Source organism: Crinia signifera, chromosome 4 (genome assembly GCF_055691185.1).
Source record: "Crinia signifera chromosome 4, ASM5569118v1, whole genome shotgun sequence".
Taxonomy (NCBI): Eukaryota; Metazoa; Chordata; class Amphibia; order Anura; family Myobatrachidae; genus Crinia; species Crinia signifera.
The window spans coordinates 68,462,200-68,487,292 of NC_139220.1; the positions used below are offsets into that span (position 1 = coordinate 68,462,200).

Consider the following 25,093-nt stretch of genomic DNA (forward strand, 5'->3'; position numbering starts at 1 on the left):
GATTGGCTAACTTGTGTTTCCCTGGAATGCCCAAGTGTCGAAGTAGAACCCTATCACCAGGCTCCAGAACATGCTCCTTGACCCGTAAATCAAATCGACGCTTGTTTCGTTGTCCAGCTTTGGATGCAGCAGCTTCAGCTATTCTGTAGGCCTCATTTAGTTCCTGTTTCAGCTGCTGTACATATTTTAAATGGGGCCTTTCTTTAGGGTCAGCAGTGTCTACTCCAAAACAGATGTCGATTGGTAATCTAGCCTCTCTTCCGAACATTAGGCGATATGGTGAGTATCCTGTGGACTCGTTTTTCGTACAGTTGTAAGCATGCACCAACTGGCTGATGTGCCTACTCCAATGTGCCTTTTTATTAGTGTCCAGAGTGCCCATCATGCCCAAAAGTGTCCGATTGAACCTTTCTGGCTGGGGATCTCCTTGAGGGTGGAAAGGAGTAGTTCTTGATTTCTTTATCCCGCACACAATACACAGTTCTTTTATGAGCTTGCTCTCAAAGTCCCGACCCTGATCTGAATGAATGCGGGCAGGCAATCCATAATGGACAAAGAACTTCTCCCATAGGATTTTGGCCACCGTCACAGCCCTCTGGTCTTTTGTTGGATAGGCTTGAGCATAACGAGTGTAATGGTCTGTCACAACCAGAATGTTACAAATGTTGCTCTCATCTGGTTCCACTGACAGAAAATCAATGCAGACTAACTCCAAGGGGCCATTGCTGGAGATGTTCTTTAACGGTGCTGCCTTCTCTGGGAGTGCTTTACGGAGTATGCATTTCCCACAAGATTTACAATAAGCTTCAATGTCTTTCTCCATTTTTGGCCAATAAAATCTATCTGAAATTAAAGTCATGGTTTTCTCTATTCCCAGGTGGCCGTGGTTATCATGCAAAGCACGGAGGACCATGGGACGGTGCTTCTCGGGTAATACAAGCTGGCTCCTCTCTCTCCCATCTTTGTGACTGGTTTGTCGAAACAGTATCCCCTGCTTTACCACCAAGGACTCCCTCTGTCGGTTCAGCAAGACAGCTTCCTCCGTTTTTAATCTCTCCTGGAGGAGTCTTTGTCTGTGTTTTACAGACCACCTAACTGCTGCTATAGAAGAGTCATTCTGCTGATCTTCTCTGACTTGGCATGGACTCAGCTTTTGAAGATCACTGAGCTCCAATTGACTCAACCAGCAATATTGTCTTGGTAGTGCATCTATTGTGGCACCTAAGGCTGTTAGGCACTCTTTGACTGGGGGCACCACAACTCGCCCCTCGTGGCACATCCCCTTCACATCTGGAGCAGGCACCTCTATCCATTCATCTTCTTGAGACTCCACAAACCTGCCCGGTAATCTTGACAAAGCATCTGCATCTACATTGCTTTTTCCTGGTCTGTACTTTATGGTGAAATTGTAAAGGGCCAGGGCCGCCAACCATCTGTGCCCCGTTGCATCTAGCTTTGCTGTGGTTTGCACATAGGTAAGAGGATTGTTGTCTGTGTGCACTTCAAATGGTACTCCATATAAATAGTCATGAAGTTTGTCAACAATTGCCCACTTAAGGGCCAGGAACTCCAACTTGTGCACTGGGTAGTTTCGTTCACTGGGTGTGAGGCCTCGACTGATGTAGTAGACTGGTCTCAGCTTTCCTTTTTTCACTTGGTATAGCACTCCTCCAAGTCCCTCGAAGGAAGCATCTACATGAAGAATATATGGCAACTCTGGATCAGCATATGCCAGAACGGGTGCTTGAATCAGGCAGTTTTTCAAACCCTCAAATGCTTGTTCACACGATTCATTCCACCTTTCACCAAAGGTATCATTTACCCGGAACAATGGTTTTTCTTTCTGGTGAGAGCCTCTTGGAGCTGGGTAACCCCGAGTTAGATCTGTAAGAGGTTTGACAAGTTTACTGTAGTTGGGGACAAACCGTTTGAAGAAGTTACCAAACCCCAAGAATGACCTTAAGTCCTTCAGTTTTGTTGGTCGAGGCCACTCTATCACTGCTTCTATCTTTGCCGGATCTGTAGAAATTCCATTCCTGTCCACAATATGTCCCACATACTTGACTTTGGCTTGGCAGAAACTACACTTGTCAAGAGATAACTTCAACCCCTTCTTCATTAAGCGATCCAGCACCTTGAGGAGTCTTTCATTGTGCTCTTCTAATGTTCGGCCAAATACTATCAAATCGTCCAAGTAGACCAGCACTTCTCTGAAGTTCATGTCACCCACCACATCATCCATGTATCTTTGGAACGTGGCTGGGGCTCCTTTTATTCCTTGTGGCATTCTTTTAAACTGAAAGAATCCAACTGGACAGATGAAAGCGGTTTTGTCAGCATCCTTCCGACTCATCAATATCTGATAGTATCCACTGCGTAGGTCCAGCACAGAAAACCACTTGCTTCCCTGAAGACAGTCAAGGGCTTCATCTATCTTAGGGACTGTGTACTGGTCCGGAATAGTGCGCTTGTTTAAAGTCCGATAATCCACGCACATCCGTATTTTCCCATTCTTCTTTCTAGCTACTACAATAGGGGATGCATAGGGGCTCTCTGATTTCTCAATTACATCATTCTCGAGCATCTCTCTTAAATGTTCTCGAACATCATCCAAGTCAGCAGGTGCTAGGCGTCTTGACCGTTCTCGGAAAGGCCTGTCATCTGTCAGCCTGATGTGGTGTTCTACCCCTTTGGCTTGGCCCAAATCCCAGTCCCCTGAGGAGAAGGCAGCCTCTCTTTGCAGCATCTGCTCAACAAGCCATTGTTTGTCTTCTTGACCAGCATCACTTCCAGCAAAGCAGTGATCAAAACTTTGCATGTGTAATTTGGTATCTTTTGAAGAACTCTTTCCCTCTTCCTTCTTCTTATAAGCATCCAAACACATAGGGTGAATTTTAAGAGTTTTACCATAATTTGCCCCTCCTGCCTCTTTGCACCATTTGGCCAGTATCTCAAACAAGTGGGAGTTGGTTCCAATAATCACTGGGACATCTCGAGGTTCTCCTTCACTATTAGGGCAAACAAGTGCAACCACCTCTACCTCCTCTTCTATTCCAGCTATTTCTTTTGGGAACTTCAATGGTACAGTGATGTATCCGAGGTAGGGATAACTCTTGTCACTCAAGCCCCAGATAGTCAGTCCACATAATGGCTTGATGGGGAAGTCAGACAGATTCTTTCGGTACCAGTTCTCAAACACAATGGACACTTGAGAACCACTATCTAGCAAAGCTATACATGATCTTCCATTCAACGATGCAGGAACATGAGGCGTAGGGCCTAGCAATCCTTCAGGAAAATGGCTCCATCCTGGGTTAGAGTTCCCCACAGTGTTAATGTTCACTTTCTTTAGAGGGCCAGTGTGGGGTATCCTGGTCCTCCCCCTCAGTTTTCCGCCGGCTTCCCATTCCTTGGGCATGGTGAAGGAGACCTCCTCTTTCTCCACCTATGTGAACATTGTCTAGCGAAGTGCCCAACTTCTCCACAATTGAAACACTCTCCCTGCCTCCGAGCGGAGATATCTTCTGACATGGGTAGTCGTTCTGCAAGGTGGCCTTTCTGCATCTGGGACTGGATCTGTTTCTGCATCTCCAACAGCTGGGCAATCTGATCCCCTTGTTTCTCCACAATCTTCATTAGCTCAGCGCCGGGAAGGGCAGCATCAGGTTTTGGCTGTACAACCTTGACTTTCTTGGTCACCTTTTCTCTGGACTCAACTATAGATTCCTCTTGCTTAACATCCTCTATTAGCTGAAGGAAGGTAGGTGATGTTTTCCCAAGTTGAGAATTTCTTATCTTCATTGCTACTGGGTCAAGGGACAAAGCTCCCCTTAACAACTGTTGCATACGCATGTTGTCCACTTCTGCTAGGGATATCCCTTTCTTTGATACGATAAAATGGATAAGCTTGTCCAGCCGATAGATATAACTGGACAATTTCTCCCCGGACTCCTGGTAAGTGTGGCGTAGCTGGTATAGAAGATCAGTGGCATCCCCTGCTATCCCATATTCCCGGTCCAGAGATGCTAAGTACTCTTGAGCAGTGGCTTGGGAATTACTTCTCCTTACAGCTTGGATTAATTCTCCAGCTGGACCTCTCAGGCTTTCCAATACCCGTTGTCTCTTATAGGGTTCTGAGCAATGCCATTCTGCCAGGTATTGGGAGGCTATCTCCCTCCAAGCTTCATAAGTTTCTTCCCCAGCAGGGACTGGCGTTAGTCCTGAGAAGATTCTGAGCCTTCTGTAGCTCCCATCATGCTGTGACTTTCCTAACTGTTCCACCAATTGTTGTACTGCAGTGAGGAACAGTTCACTTTGCCCCTTGTCAGTTTCACTAGTACAGGAGGATGGCATAGGATTTTCTTCCCTGGTGGCAGAGAATACTTGTTGGCTAATATTTCCATCAGACACTTCAGCAATAAGAGGTGTTGTGGCTAGGGGTGTTGGCTTCAAAGGAATAACAATGTTCCATCTTTGTTTACTTGGCCCAAATATGATGGAGGGAAGAAAATCTCTATCCAATTTTGCTTGTGTCTCACATAATATCAGGCTGGTCTTGTCAGCATCTCTATGTTTCTGTCCACGTATTTTAGGCTGTTCAATCCCATAAACCCTGTGAAGCACCTGCATGACTTCCTCCTCGGTCACACCTTGAGATTCCCCATAGATCCCTAAACATTGGGTTGGGTCTGCAGCCTGCTGTTCACACCACAAATACATTTCCTCTCTTATACTATCCATGGCGTCTGTGCTGAGTGGTGTTCACTGAGGGTGTCTTCAGAATCTCAGCATGTGCCTCCACTGTAACACCCCCTTCTGTAGTATGCGAAGTGAGGGTATATATGTACCGGATGATGTAGGTGTATCTCACCTCTGAACTTTATTGGCAGTGCCTCCACCCGAATCACGGCTTCTCTTCTGGGGAGTGTTCTGGAAGTACACCAGGGGGAGATTCGGGAAACCCCCTGCCCAGTACTAATACGCTGTGACACACTGTGTGCTGCAGAAGCCAACTTGGCACATTTATTTAACTGGGGCAACTAAATGCAGCTTTTGTAATTTTATATGAAAATCATACATTGGAATGAAATGACAGAATGATGGGAACAATACAATAATAGGACATTGGGGATGAAAGCATAACACCAGCTCCTAGCTTATACTGTGAACAATCGCTTAGCACAATAACTCTAAATGACTCCAACAGTCTCTGACATAAACATCACTTTTCATACACTTTTACACTGACTCAGTATCTCAGAGACTAACCTTACAGGTGCTGGCTAATGGGAATAACCACATGTGCTGTATGTAGCATATTTACTTATAACTCTACAATACCTTCCATGCACAATGATACCACACAAAACCACACAAATGGAGCAGTGCACTGCAAGTTGGGGCCCTTCTATATTGATGTCAGCATGGCTTGGAAACACTCTGTCCAGTTTACAGCTTTGCAGGAGTTGTTAATCCTTTGCAGTAAAGTAGCACAATCCCAGTGTGTACACGTGTATGCAGCAACAAATAGTAATTCCTCAGCATGTATCCTTGCTTAAGTGTATCCTGAGACTTGTAGTTCCACAGCTTTTATTTATCATCAGGGGAATACCATGGAGTATAAGTTCAAATGCATGATGCTTGCTGTATATTTACCTGCCCTCCCATCTATCCCTAACTCTTCAGCCCTTGTGGCCAGACACAGTCCAAACCCCACTTAAATAACAGTTACTTATCTGCACACATGGGGATCACAAGACTTGAACTTGATTCTCATTCAAGATGGCTGACTAGCAATGTGTACTTCCTCAGAGGTGCATGCAAGCCTCTCCCTGGTGCTCCTCACTGTCACTTCACAGCACTCCCCCTGGCTCTGGAATCCTTCTCTAAAACTGTGAGTTCTGTCTATATCAAGAATATTGTGCCTTCTTGTACTGGGTCCCCTCTCCTGGACTTCTCACACAGCACAGTCTCTCTCTGGATACTCTGTGATCTCCTCTCTCCCTCATGCACTGGGGGATTCCAGTCCTCCCACACAAAGATCCGTTTTTAGCTCCTCCCCCTTTTTACAGTGGCCTCCTGGGAGGTGTAGTTTCTCTTCCTGGAATGTTAAAAGACATTGTCCATCTCTCTCCTTATCTGTGTAGAAGTTATTAGTAGCCTCTGGGTGCTCAAGTCCAACTGCAGCACTCCCAGGGGCTACATAATAATTAAGCCAAACCTGTGCACCGGTCAATTTCCCCTCTCCCCTCACCCTTAAACGTGACAAATATAGACACACCCATGAGCATGCCAATCAAACAGAACAGTGGTCACTCCTCCCAAATTATTAGGTGCTGGTCACAACCGCTGTTATTACACATAATAGGCCATTGATAATATTCAGCTCCAGGCCCACTTAGACCTTAATCTAATCTGACACTGTACACAGGTAACTAACGAGAATTTTTTTTTGTGTCTGAATGATATATACAAATGTAAGTGAAACAATGAAATAAGAATGGAAAGCAGAGAACACTTACACTTTGAATGCTGATCGCATAGGGCAGAAGATCTCATGTCACAAAGCCTTATCGTTCCTTTACTGCTGCTATATACAAATGTGTTGCAGTGATGAGGGTGAAACTCAGCGGCTGTAATGACTTCTGTGAGTTCTTCCATATTTGTTGGCTTAATGTCCACAATATCTAGTGGTAGTTAAGTAAAGGGTATAGATGTTGTTCGTGAAATCCAGAACAACACAGAAGGCTGAAGTTACTCAACATCAATGAACTACTGTAGATAATTATCCACCCACAGGATTGCTGAAATGTACAGAAAGGCATGGTTTTCAGGTTAGGCACACTTAAGTTCACTACTCTAACCATTAATAAGTCTCCATGTCTGAATCTGCCAACTACAAAGTGGAGGCAGCCATTTTGTTGCCTATATTAATATTAATGGTAGTGCACCCAATCAGGTCACCAGTAATAGTGACATCATTGGCACACTCCACTTTGCAGTGATGTTTCTAGTTCCAACCAATTAAAAGGCTGAACTCCCTTTATCATATGTTGTCAACTTGGATAGAAATGGATTAATAAATGTCAATTTTACACACCACATCTCCCATACCAGAACATCTGATCCCAAAATTTGATCGCGAGCGTACAAAAACTTTGTTGCATGCACAAACTCTAATAAAAAATTCTATAAAATGACCTTCAAAATGTGTTTATGAAACCTAAATGCATTTTGTGTTGAGACTTGTATGAATACGGAAAAATTCTAAATACTTATGGTCCCCTGCATTATATATATGGAAGACTCAACCTATACTACAGGCATATTATAGCTAGTTTACAATAATGTCTGTATTTATAATAGAAAAATTTGAACAGAGCTTCCCCGTGGCACTCCGCCATCACCAGCCAGCACAAAGGATACTAAAACTTCTGTTTGTAATCTCTAAATTCCACAGATTTATCCTCAGGTCATCAGCTGACATGTATGTCTCATAGTCACTGTTCACAGATATAGAGTTAATGTGATATGTGTGCGCATTGGAAAAAACTCTTCTGGGTGTGGCCTCTACCATTAGATCCATGGGCCTTAATACAGGTACCTAGAATAAAAAGGGAAAGAAGAGAGAGATTTAATAAATAAGCCATTATATGTAATACTTGCAAAAACAAAAACGGTCAGAAATGTGCTCTAACTCCAATTACACATTACTATATCCAGCCCACTGTGAGATAGACTAATAAAGTACAATAGTGTCCTGTGCCATTTCTATGATATAACTGTACAGTGGTCTGAATACCTGGGCATAAGCCGCTGCACATCAGTCATAAGCCACTAGCAAATCTCATCTACACTGCTTCAATTTTCTATATTTAACACTTGGCCATCAAATCCTTGGCGGCTCTGACCCTCCCTGCAGGTGAGCTCAATGTGCGCAGTAACAATCCATAACCGGACAATTAACTCTACAAATTCTGAGCTCTATTTAGGTGCATTAGAGGAGCATTTCAATTAAGTGCACAATACTAACGTTTTGTCTGCATTAAACCTGCTGCTGTTATTTTTTTTTCATCAATAATTTTATTGAAAATTTAATTTTCAGTGTTTTGTAGGGGGAGGTACAGAAAGGAAAAGGGCAGGGGGAGGGGGGGGGGGGAGGGAGATACAGAACCAGAATCATGGGATACAAACACATATGGACTGCATAAATCAATTATACATACATATAATCAAATAGGAAGAAGAAAATGTAGTACATCAAATACAGCCAAACAAGCGTAGGTCTAGCAGTAGAACACATTAGTAGATAGCAAATCTATTAAAACATAAGGGTGTCACCAGGACGGGGAGGGAGGAGATAGCTATGGGGGGGGGGGGGGGGGAGTGGCAGTCGCACCAGCTTTCATATACTCATGCCATTTCTCCCATGGGGGAGGAGGTTGCGGGTGGGTGTAACATGCACTCAGTTTCCATATTAAAATGGAATTGAATCTTGTTGGTAACTAGGGTAATAGGAGGGGGAGCAGGCGGTTTCCAATTCTGCACAATAGCGGCTCTGGCAGCTATGCAAATATGGCCCAACAGATATATATGGTGAGGTAACACAGCCGCAGGAAATATATGTAGCAAGGCTAAGGTCGCATAAGGGGTCAGGGACAGGTTTAGCACAACATTAATCAACTTGAATATCTCAGACCGGAAGGCCTATATATATGGAGACAGGTCCAAAAGATATGAAAAATATCTCCCACTTCTCCACAGTTACGCCAGCAGAATTTTGAACAGGATTGCCAAAATGTGTGTAATCTGTCAGGGGTTAGGTGTAATCTGTTTAACAGTTCGATATGCATCTCCGTGTGATTCAAACACCTAGACATTCGGTAAGATGATGTGAATATTTGTTCCCATTGGGCATCAGACATGGGAAGTCCTAAATCATCCTCACATTTTAACTGTCCATTAGATTTGGAGATAGAGATCAAGTCTAAAAGGGTCCTATTCCAAAAAGATATCACTTTTTTTGAGTTGCATTGAGAAAGGCGCACTGATATGGCCTGAGTAATTGGGCTAGAAGTACCCACAGTTCTGGGAAAACTTTTGTACCAGTGCTGGACCTGAAAATAATAAAGCAATTCTGTGCTCAGGAGGTTGAAACGGGACTGCGGGGAGGATGTTGTCTCCTTCTAACAAATCACCTAGTACCTTTATATTACTAGCATACCAGACTAAAAGATTAAGATTGGGGATTAGGTTAGTTCAAATAAGTAATGAAAGTGAAGCGTAGGGAAATACCTGAGCAGGGATACGACTCACCAACCCATCCCAGGTCCGTATCGATATTCTCATAGATGGAAGATACCCAACTCGCCTTGGAGGGTGTTCTAAACCATTGTTTGAGCTGGGCAAATAAGCAAGCCTCCTGATAGAGGGCCAGGTCGGGCATAGTCAGTCCACCCTTCCTATGCGGCAGAATCATCCTAGTTCGAGCCAGTCTGGGTGGGTGCATCTTCCAAATGTAACGAGTAAGGATCGAGCGGCAGGAATTCAAATATTTTTTGGGAAGTAAAAAGGGAATGGTACGATATAAATACATAAGTTTGGGCAGGAGCGTCATTTTGAATGCTGCAAGCTGGCCTAACCAGGAAATATCATAGGATAGGCATGATTTAGTCAGGTATAGATTACTATTGATTAGAGGTGGTAGTTTCAGAGGTGGTAAGATTAATTTCAAAGTCAGAAGAGGTAGATGGGGGTAGGGATATGTTATATATGACAATTATGTGGGTATTGTGATTGGAGAGTAGATAATAGCTGGGCAGGGATGTTAATAGGAAGAGCATCTGTTTTTGTCTCATTCAATTTATAGTATGAGGCCTCTCTATATCTTCATAGAATATAATGTAACCAGGGAATGGAGGAAATTCGATCTGTGATGAATAGAACGACGTCATCTGCAAATAGGCACAATTTATGTGAACCATTGCCAATAAGCACCCCTGGAAACTCCCTCGCCATCCAAATTTTTTTCAGCTAGAGGTTCTGTGCCTAATGCGAAGGGAAGCCCTGCCTTGTCCTATTTGTTATTGGAAATGTATCAGATATGAAGCCATTGCTAAATACTCTTGCAGAAGGGGAACTGTATAGGGCCAACACTGAAGATAGGATTTGACCTGTGAAACCAATTTCTCTAAAATTCATTGCATATATAGCCAATTCAGGCTATCGAATGCTTTTTCAGAAGACCCGTATTAGGAGTAATAGAATCAATTATATCAAATACCTTACGGGTATTATCAGAAGCCTGTCTTCCGGGTACAAATCCGACATGATCTTGGTGGATCAGGGACGGGAGATAATCATTTAGAGGAGTAGCAATAAACTTTGCAAACAATTTAATGTCCCCATTTAAAAGAGCAATGGGTATGTAGTTTTGGCAGTATGCAGGATTTTTACCTGGTTTAGGAATGGTTATTATTTGGGCCTCCAACATTTCTCTAGGGAAAGCGACAAGGGAAGACACAGCGTTATATAATAATGTTAACGTGGGAGATGATTGGTTAAGGAAACATAGAACTCATTAATAAAGCCTTCTGGGCCAGGGGATTTGTTGCGTGGAAGGCACATTTTCTACCTCTAGAGGAGTCCATGGTGCATACAATAACTCTAGTTGTTCTGTGTTAAGAGAGGGAAGGCTAATATCCGCTAGGAAGGATTGTACAGAGTCAAGAGAGGGCTGGGGAGTGAGAGGGTCGGACGAAAGGTTGTATAAATTAGTGTAGTATTTGGCAATTGGTTCGCTATGTCATAAGGATTGGACAACTTAATACCTTGAGGGGAGGTCAAATATTTGATCCTATTTCTAGCCTGGAGAGCTCAAACCTTGCGGGCCAACCTTTTACCTGCTCTGTTACCAGTCAGATAGAATTTCTGTTTCAATCTGTTTAAGGCAAATTGGGGTTGTCTCATTAAGAGTCTTTGGAGCTGATTTCTTATGACTTCCAGTTCCTTACTGGATCTAGAGAGGTGGAGCTTGTGTTTGTCCTCTACCTCTTTAAGCCTAGTCTCTAAATCCTGTTGTATATATTTTGTCTTTTAATTCTAGCGCCCGCCTGGATTGCAGTTCCACACACTACTGCCTTAAGTGCACACCAAAAGTTGGTGATGGAAGTGTCCGAAGGAGAGTTGGTATCCAAGAAAGTGGAAATGCTATCTATAATTGCCTTCCTACATAGTTACATAGGGCCTTATTCTCGTTAATTCTTTCTGACAAAATCCTTCTTAGATGGACAAAACCATGTGCACTGCAGGGGGCAGATGTAAAATGTGCAGAGATAATTAGATTTGGGTGAGTTATTTTGTTTCTGTGCAGGGAAAATATGGACTGCTTTATTTTTACACTGCAATATAGATCTCACTTTGAAGTAAAACCCCACCCAAATCTAATTCTCTCTGCACAAGTAACATCTGCCCCACCTGCAGTACACATAGTTTTGTCCATCTAAGAAGGAATTTTTTCAGAAAGAGTGAACTAGAATAACCCCCATAGTTACATAGGGGATGCAGTTACAATCCCGGCGGTCAGGATCCCGGCATTCAGAATCCCGACCGCCCAAATGCCGACACTTTCTCCCTCCTGGGGTGTCCATGACACCCCTGGAGGGAGAATAAATTAGCGTGCCGAGCGTAGCGAGCCCGCAAGGGGGGGGGGGGGGGGGGGCGATCCACGTCCCCCCCTTGTCGGCATTTCGGCTGTCGGGATTCTGAACGCCGGGATCCCGCCCGCCGGGATTCAATACTGAATCCGTTACATAGTAAGTGAGGCTGAATAAAGACTTGCGTCCATCTAGTTCAACCTATGTTTATAGTAGCTTATCCCTTGTTGTATAGTATGTTCTGATATTTGAAAGACAGATTTTGTTACTTATTCGTACCCATGGATGTTTTTAACCAATACATGTTTATTCAATCTTATTTTAAACATATTTATAGTGTTTGCCAACACCACTTCTCCAGGAAGAGAGGTCCAAAGTTTGACTGCTCTGACTGTAAAGAATTTTTTTCTTATCAGTGGTTCCCAACCCTGGTCCTCAAGTACCCCCAACAGTGCACATTTTCCAGGTCACCCGGCAGGTGCACTCATTATTCAGGCACATTTGAAAAGATCCACAGGTGGAGCTAATAATAGCACTTGTGATTCTGTGTGGAGACCTACACTGTTAGGGGTACTTGAGGACCAGGGTTGGGAACCACTGTTATAGATGAACAAAATCTTTTTTCTTCTAATCTAAACTCGTGCTCTCGCGTCCTAGATTCCTTTCTAGTAGAAAAAAGGGTGTTTGACAGTTCCTTATATTGGCCCCAATATATTTATACTGACGATTTAATAACTCTGCTCAGTTTTGTATCGTCCGCAAAGATGGATACATTGCTGAGTAACCCCATCCCAATATTGTTAATAAAAATGTTAAATAAAATGGGCCCAAGAACCGAACCCTGTGGCAATCCACTTAGTAAAATCTAGGAAAATCACATCTACAGCGTTTCCATTATCAAGGTTTTTGCTAACCTCTACACAGAAACCAAGTAGATCAGTTTGGCATGAACGATTTTTCACGAACCAATGCTGGTTAATACTGAGTAAACTATAAAGGTCTAAATATTCCTGGATACCATCTCGTAAAAATCCTTCAAATACAGTAGTTTACCCATTATTGATGTTAAACTAACAGGTCTGTAATTAGCGGGATCCTCCTTTTTTCCTTTTTTGAATAATGGCACTACCTCTGCTATTCTCCAGTCTTTTGGTACCTTTCCTGAAGATATTGAATTATCAAAGATAGAATGTAGAGGGGAAGCTAATTCCTCCCTTAATTCCATTAGTACCCTAGGATGAATCCCATCTGGCCCAGGTGATTTATTTGTTTTGATTTTGCTGAGCCTCAATATTATTTCCTCAGTAGAGAATTCAATATTGAGGTCCGGCTTGTTCATCCCATTTGTGGTATGTGTGCGTTCCACAGTCTGCTCTCCCTTAGTAAACACTGATTAGAAGAACTCATTTAACAGTTCTGCTTTTCCCTTGTCCTCCGTAAAACATTTTCCATTGATATCGGTTAGTGGGCCTTTGTTGTCCTTAATTATACGTTTACTATTTATGTATTTGAAAAACTTCTTGGGGTTAGTTTTACTTTCAGTGGCTATGCGCTCTTCATAATCCCTTTTAGCTACTTTGATTGCCCCTTTGCAAATTTTGTTTGATTCTTTGTATTTGGTGAACGCCTCTTCATTTAAGTTATTTTTATAGAATTTAAATGCTCTTGTTTTATTGTTGATTGCTGACCTAACTTTTTTGTCCAACCATGGTGGCTTTTTTTAATTGAATTTACCCTTAGTTACTTTAGGTATGTATTTAATAGTTCATGATTCGAATATATTTTTAGAGTATCCCACATTTCCTCAGCAATTATCCCCTCAAAAACTGTTTCCCACACAATTCTTTTTAGGGCTTCTCTGAATAATTCGAAGTTAGCTTTTCTGAAGTTTAGTATTTTTGTCGATCCTTTATGATGTCATTTACTGAAGTTGATTTCCAGTGAAACCATATTGTGGTCACTGTTCCCTAGGTGTTCAATTACTTTTGTGTTTGAAACTAAATCTATGTTATTTGTTAAAACCAAATCCAATAATGCCTTATTACGAGTTGGAGCTTCTACCGTTTGTGTGATAAACTGGTCTTTAAGTAAGCTTCGGAACCCACTGCTTCTTGCTGTTTTACATGTTGTTTTGTTTTTCCAATCAATATCAGGTAAATTAAAATCACCCATAATTAATACCTGACCCTGATCTGATGATCGTTTGATTTGGTTTAACCCCTTCCCGACATTTGACGTACATTTACGTCATGGTCGGGATGTACTTCCTGACACATGACGTAAATGTACGTCATGACTTTAAACTGTCACCGCGTCTATAGACGCGGTGACAGAGGGACGATGTCTGCTGTCCCTGACAGCAGACATCTTCCCTCATTGCCCAGGGGGGGCAGCAATGCCCCCACCCATCGGCGATCGCTGTGATTGGCTGTTCAATGTGAACAGCCAATTACAGCGTTTTCTGTGTACCCGGTGACACAGGGGTTTTCGGTGACACAGGGATCGGTGGTGATTGGTGCTGTTAAGCACAGCACCAATCACCACCGGGTGTAAGGGTGTCACTGGTGGTCACCCCACCTCACCCCACCTGCCCCCAAAGGCTGTGATTGGTCCGTCGGACCGACGGACCAATCACAGCCATTTCACCTCAAATGAAATAACGGAGACAGCCCTGCAGCCGCCATTCCGGTCAGGAACAGCGTGCAGAGCGGTCTCCGTGCCCATCTGTGCCCTATACTGACCTGATCATCCGTGCTGCCAGCTTCTGCTGTGACTTCCTGGTGACTTCCTGGTGCTTGTGCTGTTGGTCCTGCTGCTGCTGCTGCAGCAGCATCATTGTGTCAGAGATTTATAATTGTGTGATATAATTTTGTATCTGCTGCCCCCCTTTTGTGCTGATCAGTGTAAACTTACTGATCAGCATTTTTTTTTGGGGTGCAGGTTTTTTTTTTTATATATACCCTGTCAGGTTGCACCCACAGCTGTGTGCCTGCTGCCCCTCACTGCTAATCAGTGTCGCATCACTGATTAGCATTTTTTTTTTTTGAGGGTGCTGTGGGGTTTTTTTTTTTATTTTTTTTTACACCCACGGTGATTTTGTGGGTGTCCTGTGGCCGCAGAGCGCTGATCAGTGACGTACATCACTGATCAGCATTTTTTATCTAATTTTTTTTTTTTGGATCAAATTCCTGTTGTCTTTGACTCATCAGAAGTTTTTTAAAAATTTTTTTTTTGGGAGGGTGCTGTGGAGTCTTTTTTAAATTTTTTTTTACACCCACGGTGCTTTTGTGGGTGTCCTGTGCCAGCTGAGTGCTGATCAGTGACGTACATCACTGATCAGCATTTTTTATCTAAGTTTTTTTTTGGGATCAAATTCCTGTTGTCTTTGACTCATCAGAAGTTTTTTTTAATTTTTTATTTTTGGAGGGTGCTGTGGAGTCTTTTTTTAAAAATTTTTTTACACCCACGGTTTTGTGGGTGTCCTGTGCCCGCTGAGCGCTGATCAGTGACTGACGTTACTGACCAACATCTGTGCTCAATTTTTGGCGCAGGAGCTTTTTTTTTTTTCTTTTAACTTACACGTGTTAAAGCACTACATACACACTACATAAATAAATGTTTGAAATAAAGTTTGTACTCCCCCCCCCCTACACTATACACGCCTACACAAAAATAATAAAAATGTCCCAATCATCGCAAAGACTGTTTTCAGCGGAGGAGGCATATGCCCTTATTGCCTCTGACACTGACACAGCCAGTAAGGCAAGCGATGAATTTGCATTCGCCTTAAGCTCCTCTTCCTCCTCTAGTGATGAGGGACCCCCTCAAAGACGCCCCCGTAGAGCAGCTGAGACCCCCCCCAAATGATTGATCTCGTATGGACCCCACCACCAGACAATTTTGAGCCCCAGGTTCCTGAGTTTTTGGCCAACCCAGGAATCCAATTTGATACTACAGGCCTCAAAGAAATTGACTTTTTCAAAGTCTTTTTCTCTGATGATTTTATAAATTTAATGGTGGACCAAAGTAATTTATATGCCCAGCAGTTTATTGCCCAAAACCCCACGTCATCATTTGCTAGGTGGACCCCTGTAGATGCAGTAGAGATGATGACATTTTGGGGTCTGGTGTTACATATGGGCATAGTTAAAAAGCCAGAAATTAGGCAATATTGGAGTACAGATGTTCTGTACAGCACCCCACTTCATCGTATGGCCATGACCCGGACTCGTTTTGAGACGATCCTTAAATTTTTGCATTACAATGATAATGCATAGTGCCCACCCAGAGATGATCCCACCTTTGACCGGCTATTCAAAGTCAGGCCGGCCATTGATCATTTCAGCGCCAAATTTGCTGAGATGTACATCCCCCAAAAATTCATTTGTGTAGACGAGTCACTTATACATTTTAAAGGAAGGGTTAAATTCCGCCAGTACCTTCCCAATAAGAGGGCAAGGTATGGCATAAAAATGTATAAGCTGTGCGAAAGTACCTCAGGGTACACCCACAGGTTTAGGGTATATGGAGGGAAGGACACAAGAATTGAACCGCCAGAATGCCCCCCCTCCCTCGTAGGTGTTAGTGGAAAGATTGTCTGGGATTTAGTGCACCCCTTCCTGGATAAGGGTTATCACCTCTATGTGGATAACTTTTACACCAGCATCCCCCTGTTTAAGGCCCTTGGTTCAAGAGGTACAGCAGCTTGCGGTACTGTGCGCAAGAACCAAAGAGGCCTCCCAAAAACGCACGTTGCCCAATTACTGAGAAAGGGTGAAAGCAGGGGAATATGCACAGAAAATATGTTGTTGGTCAAATATAAGGACAAGAGGGATGTCCTTATACTGACAACAATTCACGGAGACAGTACCACCTCCGTCCCTGTACGAGGTACCAGTACCCACACCTCAAAACCTATTTGTATCCTAGATTACAATAAGTACATGGGCGGAGTGGATCTTTCAGATCAGGTACTGAAGCCGTACAGTGCCCTGCGGAAAACAAAAATATGGTATAAGAAGCTGGCCGTGTATATCATCCAGATGGCACTGTATAACGCTTACGTACTATTCCGTTCTACCAGCCAGACGGGGACATTTATGCACTTTCAAGAGGAAGTCATAAAGGGCCTAATATTTGGGAACCAGCAGGCAGAGGGCCCCAGTACTTCTAGTACTGGCCCCCGTATTGTATCAGGGCAGCATTTTCCTAACGAAATCCCCTCCACTGGAAAAAAGGGCAGGACACAAAAAAGGTGCAAAGTTTGCTATAAAAAGGGAATACGAAAGCAAACTATTTTCCACTGTGAAACTTGCCCCGACAAACCCGGCCTATGTATGAAGGAGTGCTTTAAAATATACCACACATCTATGGATTATTAGGTTCATCATTTCACCGTACTTCGGGGGTCTTGCTAATGCGACATAGCACCCACCATTCATTCCACCAGAATGTGTGCTGCAAAATCCAAATATCACTCCTTCCCTTCTGAGTCCTGCCATGCACCCAAATGGTATTTTTTGGTCACATATGAGGCATTGCCGTACTCGGGAGAAATTGGGGCACAGATTTTGGGGTGCTTTGTCTCCTTCATTCCTTGTGAAAATGAAAAATTTTGAGCCAGAACTGCATTTTTGTGTAAAAAATGTAATTTTTCATTTTCACAGCCCAGATGTACCAAAATTGGTGAAACCCCTGGGGGTTTGAAATGTACACTATACCCCTAGATGAATTCCCTGAGGGGTGTAGTTTGCAAAATGGGGTCACTTGTGGGGGGGGTTCCACTGTATTGGTGCTTCGGGGGTCTTGCTAATGCGACATAGCACCCTCCATTCATTCCACCAGAATCTGTGCTGCAAAATCCATATATCACTCCTTCCCTTCTGAGTCCTGCCATTTTTTGGTCACATATGAGGCATTGCCGTACTCAGGAGAAATTGGGGCACAGATTTTGGGGTGCTTTGTCTCCTTCATTCCTTGTGAAAATGAAAAATTTTGAGCCAGAACTGCATTTTTGTGTAAAAAAATGTAATTTTTCATTTTCACAGCCCAGTTGTACCAAAATTGGTGAAACCCCTGGGGGTTTGAAATGTACACTATACCCCTAGATGAATTCCCTGAGGGGTGTAGTTTGCAAAATGGGGTCACTTGTGGGGGGGGGGGTTCCACTGTATTGGTGCTTCGGGGGTCTTGCTAATGCGACATAGCACCCACCATTCATTCCACCAGAATCTGTGCTGCAAAATCCAAATATCACTCCTTCCCTTCTGAGTCCTGCCATGCACCCAAATGGTATTTTTTGGTCACATATGAGGCATTGCCGTACTCGGGAGAAATTGCGGCACAGATTTTGGGGTGCTTTGTCTCCTTCATTCCTTGTGAAAATGAAAAATTTTGAGCCAGAACTGCATTTTTGTGTAAAAAATTGTAATTTTTCATTTTCACAGCCCAGTTGTACCAAAATTGGTGAAACCCCTGGGGGTTTGAAATGTACACTATACCCCTAGATGAATTCCCTGAGGGGTGTAGTTTGCAAAATGGGGTCACTTGTGGGGGGGTTCCACTGTATTGGTGCTTCGGGGGTCTTGCTAATGCGACATAGCACCCACCATTCATTCCACCAGAATGTGTGCTGCAAAATCCAAATATCCCTCCTTTCCTTCTGAGTCCTGCCATGCACCCAAATGGTATTTTTTGGTCACATATGAGGCATTGCCGTACTCGGGAGAAATTGGGGCACAGATTTTGGGGTGCTTTGTCTCCTTCATTCCTTGTGAAAATGAAAAATTTTGAGCCAGAACTGCATTTTTGTGTAAAAAATGTAATTTTTCATTTTCACAGCCCAGATGTACCAAAATTGGTGAAACCCCTGGGGGTTTGAAATGTACACTATACCCCTAGATGAATTCCCTGAGGGGTGTAGTTTGCAAAATGGGGTCACTTGTGAGGGGGTTCCACTGTATTGGTGCTTCGGGGGTCTTGCTAATGCGACATAGCACCCTCCATTCATTCCACCAGAATCTGTGCTGCAAAATCCATATATCACTCCTTCCCTTCTGAGTCCTGCCATTTTTTGGTCACATATGAGGCATTGCCGTACTCGGGAGAAATTGGGGCACAGATTTTGGGGTGCTTTGTCTCCTTCATTCCTTGTGAAAATGAAAAATTTTGAGCCAGAACTGCATTTTTGTGTAAAAAAATGTAATTTTTCATTTTCACAGCCCAGTTGTACCAAAATTGGTGAAACCCCTGGGGGTTTGAAATGTACACTATACCCCTAGATGAATTCCCTGAGGGGTGTAGTTTGCAAAATGGGGTCACTTGTGGGGGGGGGGGGGTTCCACTGTATTGGTGCTTCGGGGGTCTTGCTAATGCGACATAGCACCCACCATTCATTCCACCAGAATCTGTGCTGCAAAATCCAAATATCACTCCTTCCCTTCTGAGTCCTGCCATGCACCCAAATGGTATTTTTTGGTCACATATGAGGCATTGCCGTACTCGGGAGAAATTGCGGCACAGATTTTGGGGTGCTTTGTCTCCTTCATTCCTTGTGAAAATGAAAAATTTTGAGCCAGAACTGCATTTTTGTGTAAAAAATTGTAATTTTTCATTTTCACAGCCCAGTTGTACCAAAATTGGTGAAACCCCTGGGGGTTTGAAATGTACACTATACCCCTAGATGAATTCCCTGAGGGGTGTAGTTTGCAAAATGGGGTCACTTGTGGGGGGGTTCCACTGTATTGGTGCTTCGGGGGTCTTGCTAATGCGACATAGCACCCACCATTCATTCCACCAGAATGTGTGCTGCAAAATCCAAATATCCCTCCTTTCCTTCTGAGTCCTGCCATGCACCCAAATGGTATTTTTTGGTCACATGTGAGGCATTGCCGTACTCGGGAGAAATTGGGGCACAGATTTTGGGGTGCTTTTTCTCCTTCATACCTTATGAAAATGAAAAATTTTGAGCCAGAACTGCATTTTTGTGTAAAAAAATGTAATTTTTCATTTGCACAGCCCAGTTGTATCAAAATTGGTAAAACCCCTGGGGGGTTTGAAATGTACACTATACCCCTAGATGAATTCCCTGAGGGGTGTAGTTTGCAAAATGGGGTCACTTGTGGGGGGGTTCCACTGTATTGGTGCTTGGGGGGTCTTGCTAATGCGACATAGCACCCACCAACATTCCACCAGAATCAGAGCTGCAAAATCCAAAAATCACTCCTTCCCTTCTGAGTCCTGCCATGCACCCAAATGGTTTTTTTGGTCACATGTGAGGCATTGCCGTACTCAGGAGAAATTGGGGCACAGATTTTGGGGTGCTTTTTCTCCTTCATACCTTATGAAAATGAAAAATTTTGAGCCAGAACTGCATTTTTGTGTAAAAAAATTTAATTTTTCATTTTCATTGCCGTACTCGGGAGAAATTGGGAGATGAATTCCCTGAGGGGTGTAGTTTGCAAAATGGGGTCACTTGTGGGGGGGTTCCTAACTTTTAGCATCTTATGGTGCCTAGAAACCTACATGGTGCCTAAAAAATAATCTCATAAAAAGGAGGCTCCAAAATCAAGTAGGTGCTCCTTCTATTATGAAGCCTGTGGTTTGGTCAACGTGCACACTAGGGCCACATATAGGATATTTATGAAAACAAAAGAATTGGGGGAATCAATTTTTAGTCACATTTCTCTCGTAAAATCTACTGTGTTCCTTAGAAAAATGTATTAAAATTGCAAATCTGTAAAAAAAATGAAATTTTGAAATTTCACCTACACTTTGTTTTAATTCCTGTGAAACACCTAAAGGGTTAACAAACTTCCAAAATGCTGTTTTGAATACTGTGAGGGGTGCAGTTTTTGAAATGGCATCATTTATGGGGGGTCTCTCACATACAAGTCCCTCAAAGTCACATCAGAACTGAACTGGTCCCTAAAAAAATCAGTGTTCGAAATTTTCTTGAAAATTTGAGAATTTGCTATTCATATTTTAAGCCTCCTAGTGTCCAAAAAAATTAAAAGGAGGTTGAAATAATGATGGCAACATAAAGTAGACATATGGTCTTTGTTAGTTATTAACTATTTTGAGTGGTATGATTATTTGTCTCACAAGCAGAAAATTTAACATTTTGCAAATTGCTAAATTTTCCATTTTTTTTACGACATTTTGGTATTTTTCACAAAAAAACACAGACTGTATCGACCCAAATTTACCACTAACTTGAAGTACAATGTGTCACGAGAAAACAATCTCAAAATCACTGGGATAAGTAAAAGCAAAAAAAAAGTTATCCCCACTTAAGTGATACCTGTCAGATTTGAAAAAAAGGGCTCTGTCAGGAAGGCAAAAACAGGCTGCGGCGGGAAGGGGTTAATAAGACACATATAATAGAATAACAAGAAAAACAAAAGGAAAAGAAACTCGGGTGGGGTGCACTCTTAATATCTTAATCACAAAAAGTTGCTCAATAAAGGTAATTAACGTTTTAAAGTATTTTTTAGTGTGATTTTTTATAACTTGCTGAGTGCTGAAGTTAGTAACCAAAGTTATTGTTAATAGAGGTATTTAATCTATATTGGCGATTTATTTAGTCCTCTACAGGGTCAGGTATAGCTGGTGTGTGTGAATATACCTTTAATTAAGAGAACTGACCATCATATATCCTTAATGCCTTTAACCAGTCAGTTCTCTTAATTAAAGGTATATTCACACACACCAGCTATACCTGACCCTGTAGAGGACTAAATAAATCGCCAATATAGATTAAATACCTCTATTAACAGTAACTTTGGTTACTAACTTCAGCACTCAGCAAGTTATAAAAAATCACACTAAAAAATACTTTAAAACGTTAATTACCTTTATTGAGCAACTTTTTGTGATTAAGATATTAAGAGTGCACCCCACCCGAGTTTCTTTTCCTTTTGTTTTTCTTGTTAAACTTATACCCAACTCGGGGGTGCACCACTGACCATTACACTAACCAGACAAAGGCTACTTGCCATCAGTCTGATTGTAATGATAATTTCAGAAGCTATTCTATCATATTAGTCAGTTATATCTTTAATCCGCTATCCACACATTATCTTCTTTTTGAATTATTTAACCCCACCTAGTGCAGACTTCCCTCAAACCCCCTCTTTTTTCAGACATATAATAGAATAGCAGGGTTGCCGACCCTCCCGGAATTACCGGGAGTCTCCCGAAAATTGGGACCCCCTCCCGGCCCCCAGAAGGGTGTGCAACCCTCCTGGAATCAGGGGGACCCCCACTGAGCCCCCCGATCGCGGCATTTTAATGCTGCAGTCCGCGGGTCTCAGGGGAGGGGGCGGAGCTAAAATGACACACTTGTGTCTTTTAGCCCCACCCCCTCCATGGAGATCAGTGATTGCGCCTATTTCCTGTAATGGGGCGGGGCTTAATGACATCACAATCAAGCCCCGCCCCCTCCCGAACGGGTAATGAAAGTCTCCTCTCCGGGCTTCTCCCGGAGAGGAGCATTAGAAAGTCAGCAACCCTGTAGAATAGGCATAGCAAACAATGCAGAAGCCTAGAAAATGGGGACACAGCAGGACAGGAGTGGCTTTGGACATGGAGAAAAATATTTAGACCATACCTTAAACGGTTAGTTTGGCTGCATTTTGATGTATTCAGAAAGTCTGATTTGGCAGCTTTTAAAGCTAGACACATACTAATAGACAGGTGCAGCCAATCCGGCAAACACTACAACCTGGAGTAAATATGGGATTGGTGCGCAGTCTTAGATTGGGTTTACACACAAGCAGTTGCTTGTTAGGGCTAAATAGATAGCCCCCGAGCGAACCTATTACCTGCATGATCGCGGTTAATAGGATACCGTCCATTGTCTCGTATCAGGCATGCTGCCTGTTTTTTTCAAACAAACTGGATAATAGCTATTGCATATGCACATCTATACTTAGCTACAGTATACATCTATATGTGTGCTGCCACCTGTTAATCAGTACTGTACAACTATACATACTGTAGTTGTAATGAGGAACACATGGTAACACACATATATAAAGCCGCGGTCATCTAGTGAGTGAATCGCTACAAACATCGGTGGGGAAAGGCACACACACTCGTCCCTGTGCTCATTCACCTAATTCGCACACGCGGCTCATAGAAAAGCACAGAGCGCCGCTGTGCGAAACAGGGACCAACGGCCATACTGTATCTGAATAGCGCCAGCACTCCACAATGAATTAAACAGCAAATAACTTATCCACCTGTTTTTCTGTCCCATTTCTTTTATACAACACCCCACCCACAATCCTTTTTCCCATATTTTAGTCTCAATTGAAATATTTATCTTTTTTTTTTTTATATAAAGTGATATAATATGTTACATACTGTACTAAACTTACTTTTTTGGGGTTAAGTAGCCTAGTTGTGGGCATATCACATTCTTTTTGGGATAGAGGTTTAAAACTATTAAATAAATAATAAAAATATACTAGGTACTGTAACTACCCTTTTTGTGAAGTAATTTTTCTTCAAATTTCCCCTGAATCTTCCTCCCTCTAGTTTCAGTGCATGTCCTCATGTTCTGTTGATCCTCTTCTTGTGAAGAATGTCTCCCTCCTGTACCTTGTTAAAACCCTTGATATATTTGAAAGTTTCTATCATGTCCCCCCCTTCCCTTCTCTGTTCTAAACCAGGGTTGCCGACTTTCAAATTCTCCTCTCCGGGAAAGGCCCGGAGAGGAGACTTTCATTACCCGTTCGGGGGGGGGAGAGATAAAGGGGGGGGGGGGTTTGACTGTGATGTCATTAAGCCCCGCCCCCATTACGGAAACTAGACTAAATCACTGATCTCCATGGAGGGGGCGTGTCATTTTAGCTCCGCCCCCTCCTCTGAGACCCACGGATTGCGGCATTTAAATGCCGCAATGGGGGGGCTCAGTGGGGGTCCCCCTGATTCCGGGAGGGTTGCCCGCCCTTCCGGCGGGCCGGGAGGGGGACCCGATTTTCGGGATACTCCCGGTAATTTCGGGAGGGTCGGCAACCCTGTTCTAAACTATACATATTAAGATCTTTTAGTCTTTCCGGGTAAGTTTTGTATTGTAGGCCATGCACCATTTTATTGGCCTTCTTTGTACAATCTGTAATGTATTTATTATATCCTTCTGGAGATATGACCTCCAGAACTGTACACAGTACTCTAGATGAGGTCGTACCAATGACCTATACATTGGTATTACTTCTTTCTTTATACTGCTGATTCCTCTCCCTATGCAACCAAGCATCTGACTTGCCCTCTTCATTGCTTTGTTACATTGCCTACCTGCCTTTAAGTCCCCAGAAATAGTGACACCTAGATCCCTCTCTTCCACAGTAGTTTAGATTATAGTGCCATTTACTGTATACTATATTTAGGGCTGTATTCAGGGTCCATCGTTAACTCATGTAGTTCCGCCTGTTCTAGCTTTTACATCAGCTAGACAGGCTGATTAGCTTTCACCTTTCCACCAATTAGTGTATTCAGAGTGAATACAGGGCGGAACGCCTCCTGGCGTTAAAACACCTATGAGGCGAAAGGGGGCATGTCCAATTCGCCTGCAGGGCAGGCCAGTGTCAGACACACACTCCTCCGCCATTAGCTGTATGGAGATGTGTTGTGGTGCTGTCCCCCTGCCCGCCCTGCATGAATTATGAACTTTGAGCTGGCCTGTAATGGAGTGCCCCCTGTCCCCACGCCTGCCTGCTGCCAGCCCCCCATCTGCTGTCTGCCCTGCATGATTATTCAGCCTGCATGCTTCCCTTTAATTTGGCATGCTGTCCACCAGCCCCCCGGCCGCTGACACAGCCCGGAGCAAAGGGGGACCACGGGGAGACCTTTAGTGACTGTGATGTGAGCTCTCGGACTGGGTTGAGCCAGGAACTGGGCTGCCTGCAGAGCGCAGCAGAAGCCGGCTGAGGGGGAGACGGATCCTGGCCTGGCTGCAAGGGGCAATGTCTCTGTCCCTTGTGTCCCCCTGCCTGCCACACGCTGTCCGCCAGTGAGGAGGGGAGATGGCGGCGGGGGCTTCAGCCGGAGCCCTTGTGCCTGCGCGCAGTGACCGGGGTGCCGGGCTCACAAATAGTGTGCAGCTTGGTGCTGCGGGGACCCCCCCCCCTACAGACAAGGCACCGCTTGTACCTGGTGAAGCTTTCTGACACCGGCTCCCAGAGCTCCCTCTCCCGCGAGTCTGCTGTGCTTCAGGAGCGGCAGTATCCGGCAATGCGGCTGGGAGCTTGTATCAGTATTTGCAGGGACTGATACAAGCTCCCAGCCGAATTGACGGATACTGCCGCTCCTGCAGCACAGCAGACTCGCGGGAGAGGGAGCTCCGGGAGCAGATGTCACAAAGCCTGCGCCGCTTCACCAGGTACAAGCGGTGCCCTGTCTGCAGGGGGGTGTCCCCGCAGCACCGAGCTGCACAC

General features: G+C 43.7%; 1 protein-coding gene across 1 annotated transcript in view; it reads right to left on the reverse strand.

Moving 5' to 3' along the window:
* Nucleotides 1-25,093, reverse strand: part of LOC146074087 (serine/threonine-protein phosphatase 2A 55 kDa regulatory subunit B beta isoform) — a 394,778-nt gene that overhangs the window by 152,569 nt on the left and 217,116 nt on the right. Inside the window, exons 5-6 of the mRNA XM_083181821.1 lie at nt 7,426-7,603; nt 6,522-6,686 (exon numbers count right to left, since the gene is read on the reverse strand). Coding sequence (XP_083037947.1) covers nt 6,522-6,686; nt 7,426-7,603 — 343 coding nt within the window. The remainder of the gene's footprint in view (nt 1-6,521; nt 6,687-7,425; nt 7,604-25,093) is intronic.